Below are 9,863 nucleotides of genomic sequence, written 5' to 3' on the forward strand. Positions count from 1 at the left end.
TTTTTCCCCTCTTTGGAATATTATTATGCTATCTATAAGAAATGTGGATATGTATGAGCAAGACAACACTCGCCATTTATCCCGGCCGTCAAATGCGCATAATGGAAAGGTCAATTTACGAAAGCAACACTGACGTTGACATCGCACATAAAGTCGAAATATCCATATTTCCATTTTTCTTAAACTTTTTAAAAGTGTTTTAAATGCAATTCTTTGCAGAATTGCGATTTTAACAAATACCGATTTTCAACAAAACTTGGTGGGCCGATAAGCCATCATATTTAATTCATTTGTTTATTTTTGTTTTTGATGTGCCTTGATATAATTGCATAATAGAATTTTGCATTTATTTACTAGCAATTTATAGATATAAAACGTTATTAATATTGCTATTCAATTCATAAAAACTGGTAATACTGTACATTATTTAATGGTCAATGATAATTTATATTGTAATTATTCAATTAAATTATAATTTATTCCAAGGGAGATAACTCTTGGAAAAATGTAAACTATCTTATTCGATTGAAAAATGAATAACAAAAAACTATAAGCATAAAGTTAACATTTTTTGTATCTGATACAAGTACAGCTTAGTCGTATTACACTAAGAAACTATATATTTTACTTCAACTACGGACTTAGATATACTTTCTTCCGCCCATGAAAATAGTAGTAGAAGGGAGCTAACTCGTAGCATGACTTTAACTGTGAAGTCTGAAGATATTGTTTATACGATAAGTAAGACTACATAGCAGTTTTAAATGACATTTTGTTTATGTTACTGGTCGTAAATACTTCAGGCAACAATGCAACCATTCAACGTACCATTATCTGCACAAGGAAATCTCGAACATGACATAATAAGATAGTGATTATAGGAATAACCAAAATTTATTTACAGAGTGAGGAGCCGCCTGGTACAGACGGGTCATTCGTATATCAAAATCTTATTGAAATTCAGCTCACAGACGACATTAGTTATCCGAGAAATATCTATAACAATACCACGGGTTTCAGTCTGTGGATAGTAAAAACCCATACAATATTAGATATGGATACTATAATGACTATAACATTGGTTCAGGGTACCGACATTAATTCGTCTCCTTAATTATTTATAATTAGCGTAAGGACGACACTGGCTAAGACTTCAAATATTATAATATACAAAACAAGACCGATAGGTCAATAACAGTCTCCCACTGAATGTTTATATGTCAATAATACACAGATGATACATTCGTGATAGTAAAGGTATACGTATCCCAAAGTATGAAGTTCCAGTGACAAATAAGTGTATAAGATATACAGCCCGGAGAAGAAAGTCGAAGGACGAACGGACGAGAAGGGCTCGGAGGGGGAGTTAATTGGGGATGCCGGGAGGATATGGAGAGGATGTGAGGAGGATGTGGAGAGTGTGGCGGGAGTATGTGGAGAGGATGCCGGGAGGATGTGGAGAGGATGTGAGGAGGATGTGGAGAGGGTGCCGGGAGGATATGGAGAGGATGTGAGGAGGATGTGGAGAGTGTGCCGGGAGTATGTGGAGAGGATGTGAGGAGGATGTGGAGAGTGGCCGGGAGGATATGGAGAGGATGTGAGGAGGATGTGGAGAGTGTGCCGGGAGGATATGGAGAGGATGTGAGGAGGATGTGGAGAGTGTGCCGGGAGTATGTGGAGAGGATGTGAGGAGGATGTGGAGAGTGTGCCGGGAGGATGTGGAGAGGATGCACCAGGAGGCTGGGGAGAGGATGCGCCAGGAGGCTGTGGAGAGGGTGCCGGGAGGATGTGGAGAGGATGTGAGAAGGATGTGGAGAGGGTGCCGGGAGGATGTGGAGAGGATGTGAGGAGGATGTGGAGAGGGTGCCGGGAGGATGTGGAGAGGATGTGAGGAGGATGTGGAGAGGATGCGCCAGGTAGCTGTGGAGAGGGTGCTGGGAGGATGTGGAGAGGATGCCGGGAGGATGTGGAGAGGGTGCCGGGAGGATATGGAGAGGATGTGAGGAGGATGTGGAGAGTGGCCGGGAGGATGTGGAGAGGGTGCCGGGAGGATGTGGAGAGGATGTGAGGAGGATGTGGAGAGTGGCCGGGAGGATGTGGAGGGTGCTTGTATGTAACGCCTACAAGTGAAAAATATCACTTTTAAAAAAAGGATGAATAATTTTTGATATCTCACTGAAAAATGTAGTTTCTTGAATACGTATAGCTGCGTTTTTTGTTTTTGTTTTTTTTTGTTTTTTTTTTTTTGTTTTTTTATATTTTATTGATAAAAGTCCGTATTCGCCAAATAAATATCTATTTTCTATGAATCCCAGAATTAGTAATTCTAAAAATTACAACCAATTAGGTAATTCACTTTAACGATTGTATTTCAGAATATCTTATATAAGTACATGTTTGTATATATATAAAAAGATTGGTTAACAGGAAACACTTATAAAATGATCCTCATAACGTATAATAGTTTATAGTACATACACATAACAATCATAATGCATTTAAAATATTGATCATGCAAGTATTTAATATATTTTGGACAAATAATTTGGTGACATAATGATAAATCATCGTCGAATTAAGATTTAAAATGGTTGCCCTTAATAGTTGCAGATAAACAGTACGACCTAGTTGTTAGCTAGAGCAGGACGTCAACATCAACCGAATCAATGATTATATAAACGCACGAGAAAGAAATTGAAAATGAACGTATACATTTATCCCATAATATCTGAAGATTTTTTTTTATCTTTTTAGTATCCAAACAACGTTTATTCTGTGGCTCATTGATATATACGTTGAGTTTAGTTGATCAATAATGCTCTATTCAGTTACACTTGTTCCGGTTACTGACTTACAGGTAGGGCATAAAAATGTCTTCTGTCCCCAGGTCGGGGCACACCAGTCTCTAATTTACCTAGTAAATTAGGTATCAGTTCCGCGCTATCACAAGAAGACAAACACGAACATACTGCAGCCTCTTCAAACACACATGGGTCAGTCAGGAGGCCAATAATATCAGCAGATGTCTAGCGTCAGATGAGTTAGACGTCAAAACTTCATTTAAATATCAGAAAGGCTCACGATTAATGCTAGATGAAAGTTAATGTTCTAAAGATGTCTTAAGTCTCATTAATGGATTGGAATACGCCACCATAATTAATACTGACTAACCATCAAGGAAGATAATGAAATATAATGTTTATACATGTATCACAGTTTTTTGGTTATCCAGAACCTTTTGGAAGTTCCCTTTGATTGATGTGTCTTGTTGAACAACGTACTATGTTTATCAAACTTCCTACCTCAGATACGGCCATAAACTTTAAAGAATGCTTCACGTTTGTCACAGTCTTTACGTTTTGCGATAGAGTTAACTAACTGAGGAGTTGTCTCCCTTATCCATGTAGAGATATACATGTAACGTGTACACTGTACACGATTTATTCTCCTTCTAAACACTGGATTATGTCATCAGGGAGAAAGTCGCCTTTCTTAAGACAGTCCTGTGTGTATGCCCATAAAGATTCTTGGTTTTGTTTATTCCTGTTGAAGAAAAAAACAACATTTTGAAACTAAAACAATAGAACAAACAGTGCGAACATTTTTAGTTCATTATACTCATATACATAATGTAGTACATGCATTGCCAGGCTACCAAATATAAACAGAACATTGGATTATCGTAATGTCTTCTAAGGGCCTTCTGACCTACTACCCTAAGTTGTGTCATTCTAACTCATCAGAATTTGAGAATGTTTAACCCAGATTCGACGAAGATTGCCATGGTCAGTGTTGTCGGTATGGCAGAAGACGCATTCCCTTCTGGAACACTTGACACTATCGTTGTAGTTAATCAGCGGTCTCCGTGCGAATGTATATATTTTGTTTGTGTTTTGCCCTTCGTTTGATTGATTATAAGTTTCGATCTCGTTTAAATGTCGGTTTTCTCTGTTGTTTTTGTTATTGTGAACATAACGTGAACAATTACGTTTTGTAATAAAATAAGTATCCTCGCCGCCTGTTTTTTATAGAATTTATAAGCAATATCAGCTAAAAGGTCTCGTATACTAACTACTGGAAATTGTCATGAGTTGATTGCACACATAAACAATTGAATAGTGACACAGGAATTTTTTTTTCTGACGAAAATATAATTGCACCATTCTAAAAAAGAATGCTATTAACACCGAAAATTATAAAAACAATACAATCACGAAGTAAAATTGAACTTCTTTGGGATGTAATTAATTAGTGATCAACTTTAAACTTAAAAGATAAGATTAGAAGCTCAAACTTGTTCATGGTGGATATAGTTGAAGTTGTAAATTTGATATTGTATAATATCCCCAGTAGCCTATTCTTGTTTTCAGTTTACCATAATATCTCATTGTCAGTGATGTAGTATATTTCAACAGAACTCCCTCACACAAATAGAGGGCACATTCATTTTAAATCAATTACTTCACTTAACGGGGTGGCAGCAGTTTTATGATAAAAATTGAATCATTATTCAATAAATTCAAAGGCAAAAGGCAAAAGGTGCCCTTCCATTTGTATTACACCACTGTAGAACCAGACGATTTTTTAATCAAACAATTATATGAACCGCTATACTGTACACAGAGTGTGGTATTCAAGGGGTCATCCGGATACTTTCTTTTTGTCATTTTTAATGTAGCTGCCGACAACATTGATGAAGCGACGGTAAAACATAATTATCAAGAAAAAAATACCGACAGCATATTAGCAGATCAATTAAATCAAGCACGTATTGTAGTAGTAGTTGCTATTTGAATGTACGGTTATGAATTTGTAAATGTAAAGTTCAAGACAGAGAATTTCACTTTGTTTGTAATTCGTACCTTGCTCTGCTGTGGATGCTGTCAGGTTTACAGTTATTATAATAAACATCACGGACGCCTTTCAGGGCCGGATTTACGGCCGCATTGATGGTGGTTTCAGCTCCTTCAAATGGTGTTTTCGATGCGCCTGTTAGAAATAGTTAGAATAACCAAAACTATGTTCTGTAAAATAGTGCTGTGTTTTGATTCGGGGATGACATCATTCATGATATCCATAAAGAATGCATTTCGAAAACATGCAAACTGCAATAAAGATACATCCTATTGCACGGCTCATGTTAATCTAAATTAAAAAACAAATTACTGACTATACATATACACATGTATAATCCTTAATGAAGATATTGTAATTGGGATAAAACTATTTAACAGTAGAAAGTCTCGCTAAAGTAATTAGTAACGTCTAGTTTCCCATTCAAACACACCTAATAGTTTTGATACACCAAACAACAATGCCCACGGTGCCAAATCAGTGAAGTTTCTCGTCACTTCCGTCTGTACGACACCCGGATGTAAGCTGACTACTGTGACGTTTGACTTTTGAAGTCTTCGGTTCATGCTGAACATCTGCATTATCTATGAAAAAATAAAAAAAAAATTAAAAAAAATACATGTACATAAAATAAAAACAAATAAATAAATCAAGCTATATTATCGCCGTCACTGACCTTTAACCATTTTCGGAACAAAAGAAGCACCACACACCTTTCGGTGTAGAAGTCTATACACTTTGCTGACCTGTCTTATTTACGATATCTATGTTTGTTTCTTAACTTAAACGTAACCAATATTACAAAATGTAATACAATGTCCCTAAAGTTGAGAAAAGCACAGGGCTTCAATCGGAATGGTAACGGTTTACCAGGTTCTTCTATTTTGGACCCATTTCCATACACTACCTGGAATGCTTTAGAATTTCCGTAGAACAGTGTTCGTTTAAAGTTTCGCTCATTGAATTGTCTCCCCTGTATTCTGTCCAAATTAAACTCGGAGTAGCGGTGAACTTCACTCGATACAAGTACGATACGACAATCTTCTCCAGAAGTCTTCATGATAGGTAACAGGTGTGCAGATAATAGGTATTGGCTCAGGTAATTCACCTATACGAAACACAGAATTAGTTCGCATACAATTAATCCAATATAAACATAAATGGATATTTAGGAGGGCACATGCTATTACGTTACAAAAAGATACTTCATTGACATTACATTGTATTATTAAGATTCGATGTACAGCAGGAACCTTATATATGTCCCTACAGTGGAACCATGTCGTGAGAAAACCGGTCGTTATTGTTTAAATTCAAGACAGGTTGCATCTCCACAATATTGAAATCGAATACATATTTTATAATGAGTTGTTCACTAACCTGAAACATTAGTTCATACCCATCCTCTGTGTATGCTGCGGAAGAAAATAATCACAAAATATTACATACGTAATATGGCTGATTGGGCTTTATCTAACACAATATAATGAATATGGTGCTAGTATTTTGGACGCGAGTAATATAAATGTTTCCTGAATTTTAAAGAGCTTGGAGTAAAATGTTACCCTGTTTGCTCATTCCGATTCCCGCGTTGCACACGAGAACATGTAATTGTCGACCAGAATTTTTGAATTCTTTCACAAAGTCCATCACCGACTGGAGACTGGCGCAGTCTAATTTCATGAACTCTATCTTGAGTTCCGGATAATCAACCACTCTTTCATTTTTTCTGTCTTTCTCTGTCTGGAATTCTGCATTCATCTTTGTCATTGCCTGGGTAGATAAAGACATAAAATATCAAATGATCTACGAAATCATCATTGATTAATAAAAAATGCGATTATCGTATTGCTTACTTTGATAAACATACATTTATACGTGTAAAACCACCACTAATAATACAAATCAGGAGATAAAACATGTACTGGAGAGAAAACATTATGGTTTAGATAGAGAGGCTATACCTGGTTTGCCTTCTCCTCCGACCGACAGGCCAGTATGACCGTAGCCCCCATCATGGCTATACATTTGGCTGTCTCGTATCCGATACCTGTTGACAAAGTAATTTTGTTTTATGAATACCAAGTGTTTAAATTTTAGATAAAACAATGTAGCACGTTTATTCTTGCCTAATGTATGTGCAGGTTGATGAAAACCTTGTGGAAAATGTATGGTCGATATCATGCTTTCATTTGCTTGTCGATATGCCTTCCATTGTCATTACCTGGTCTATTGATGCTATTACGTTTCAAAAGTCGCCATCCAAATCTGTATTTTTTCCAGGTTGATGAATACTTTGGAACAGTCTATGATCGATATCATGATTTCATTTGAAAATATGTTTTTCAAACAAGCTTTTTTGAAGCCAATCGTGTTTGATGCTTGTCGATATGCTTTCCATTGTCATAATCTGGTCTATTGATGCTTGTATGTTTCAATGGTTTCCATCCAAATCTATTTTTAGTTCGAATATTGCCCTCCTTTTATTTTGAGTTAGAATTACAGTTTCGTTATCACGTTGGTATTCTTTGTCTTTTTCCTTTGTAAGTATGTCTACCTCATATGCGTCGATGTACACTGAAGAATGTTTCATGGTTTTTAGTTGGTCAAAATTGTACGTTATAGCTAACTCACGATCGGATGAATTGTCTCCCATGCTCAGCTAGAAACATAACCCCATGAAAAATAAATAGCGTGATTGTTTTCAGAATACAATGTAAATGGATGTACTCATTTACGATTTTGAAGATAAACGTGCACTGTTTAATATCCATACTGAACCCATAAATCATGAGCTACAAAATAAGATTTGTGATCATTTTTTTTTGTGATTGTGGTCAATTTATATTTTCTTCCAATCTTCATATATTGTAATGAAAAATTACTTATTACAAAGAGAAAACTAACATTATATGTATGGCAGATACGTCTGTGCATGATACTACATCAGTCAGTTCATAGAGACTACAACAGTATTATAGACAACATAAAGATAAAAACCATGTCACAATGTTTAAGCTGTCCTTTACAGCATAAATGAGCAAGGATGTTAATTTCACCTCTTTTCAGTCAGTTTTGATAGTTTTTGTGATATGTCATATTTTAATGCATGTCATCATTCTGGGCATTTGAAGTATTTCCGTACATTTTCATATTCAGTATCAATACCCAGCTGTGTAAATAATGTATAACAAACACACACACATGCCAGCACGCACGCATACACACATATACCATAAAATAATAGCACCAAACATTGAACAAGTAATAATGCAAGCATAAGCACTGTAATGACATAAATGGCATCAAACAGCGTTTTATGTCTTCCGGGGTTCCTGAAGCTTGACTTAGAAATTGACGTTACAGTTATTGATTAATAGGTGAAATGTAAGTTGTTGTTGTTGTATGATAGTTGGATTAATGTACATGTATCTTACTCATGCGTGCCGATAACTTGCCTGTGTTTGCACCGGTTACTATGACAACTCTCTCCTTAGGCAGGGTAACCCTGGGGAAAGACTGGTGGCCTCCCATATTCGGTTGTACTGTAACGAGTGATTCCGTTTGACCACTAGTCTACATTTTGACCCCAGGTTGCTGATAACAAGGGGAACACATTTAAATATAGGTAGAGTGTGGTAAACATAGCATATCTATGTTTGGTTAGACAAAATCATTACTGATAATATTGTCACTGACTTCATAACTTATCTAACTTAGTCAGCCGAACCCTGTATCCTGTCAACGGGGAATTGTTAGAATAAGCAGATAAAGTAATCAAAATTTTAGAGATCGTACTGCAGGTTTATCGCTATGTTTATAAATATTATTGTATATATGCCGGTATCGCTAATGATCGGTCAAATGGTATTGTGATATATCAGACAATGCGAATTTAAAACTGACACGGTCATCCGATTCGCTCCATTCCCTTTGCTCTGAAACTTCACCAGAGTAAATTCTCAACCTTGGTCATCTTCATATAAATAGATAACACAAAACCTTCGTGAAACTAACGAAAATGAAAAACAAACTTGCCGGGAATTGTCGCAAATCTGGAGTTGTGATTAGAGTATATAAGGAAATGGAGGGTAGAGAGTGACATTCTTGTAGTTTATAGAGTATATAAGGAAATGGAGGGTAGAGAGTGACATTCTTGTAGTTTATAGAGTATATAAGGAATTGGAGGGTAGAGAGTGACATTCTTGTAGTTTATAGAGTATATAAGGAAATGAAGGACAGAGAGTGACATTCTTGTAGTTTATAGAGTATATAAGGAAATGGAGGGTAGAGAGTGACATTCTTGTAGTTTATAGAGTATATAAGGAATTGGAGGGTAGAGAGTGACATTCTTGTAGTTTATAGAGTATATAAGGAAATGGAGGGTAGAGAGTGACATTCTTGTAGTTTATAGAGTATATAAGGAAATGAAGGACAGAGAGTGACATTCTTGTAGTTTATAGAGTATATAAGGAAATGGAGGGTAGAGAGTGACATTCTTGTAGTTTATAGAGTATATAAGGAAATGGAGGGTAGAGAGTGACATTCTTGTAGTTTATAGAGTATATAAGGAATTGAAGTGTAGAGAGTGACATTCTTGTAGTTTATAGAGTATATAAGGAAATGGAGGGTAGAGAGTGACATTCTTGTAGTTTATAGAGTATATAAGGAAATGGAGGGCAGATAGTGACATTCTTGTAGTTTATAGAGTATATAAGGAAATGGAGGGTAGAGAGTGACATTCTTGTAGTTTATAGAGTATATAAGGAAATGGAGGGCAGATAGTGACATTCTTGTAGTTTATAGAGTATATAAGGAAATGAAGGGTAGAGAGTGACATTCTTGTAGTTTATAGAGTATATAAGGAAATGAAGGGCAGAGAGTGACATTCTTGTAGTTTATAGAGTATATAAGGAAATGAAGGGTAGAGAGTGACATTCTTGTAGTTTATAGAGTATATAAAGAAATGAAGGGTAGAGAGTGACATTCTTGTAGTTTATAGAGTATAT

The 9,863-nt window shown here is 36.0% G+C and overlaps 1 protein-coding gene across 1 annotated transcript; it reads right to left on the bottom strand.

The window, feature by feature from the left end:
* Positions 1–2,231: 2,231 nt before the first annotated feature.
* On the bottom strand, positions 2,232–8,413 carry LOC117327399 (WW domain-containing oxidoreductase-like). Its single transcript, XM_033884353.1, has 8 exons — positions 8,313–8,413; positions 6,819–6,904; positions 6,420–6,627; positions 6,235–6,269; positions 5,762–5,962; positions 5,288–5,438; positions 4,863–4,989; positions 2,232–3,543 (listed from the first exon to the last, which is right to left on the bottom strand). Exons 1-8 carry the CDS (start codon positions 8,386–8,388, stop codon positions 3,441–3,443), a joined length of 987 nt encoding a protein of 328 aa, XP_033740244.1. The 5' UTR covers positions 8,389–8,413; the 3' UTR covers positions 2,232–3,440.
* Positions 8,414–9,863: the final 1,450 nt, after the last annotated feature.

The sequence above is a fragment of the Pecten maximus genome, chromosome 5, assembly GCF_902652985.1.
Source record: "Pecten maximus chromosome 5, xPecMax1.1, whole genome shotgun sequence".
In the NCBI taxonomy this organism is placed as follows: Eukaryota; Metazoa; Mollusca; class Bivalvia; order Pectinida; family Pectinidae; genus Pecten; species Pecten maximus.

Coding starts and splice junctions, on each gene's coding strand:
- LOC117327399 (XM_033884353.1), bottom strand. CDS start 8,388: ATGGGAGGCCACCAGTCTTTCCCCAGGGTTACCCTGCCTAAGGAGAGA. Junction 6,905..8,312: donor AGTAACCGGTGCAAACACAG/GCAAGTTATCGG, acceptor CTTTGTCAACAG/GTATCGGATACGAGACAGCC. Junction 5,963..6,234: donor GGTATGAACTAATGTTTCAG/GTTAGTGAACAA, acceptor TGTTTCGTATAG/GTGAATTACCTGAGCCAATA.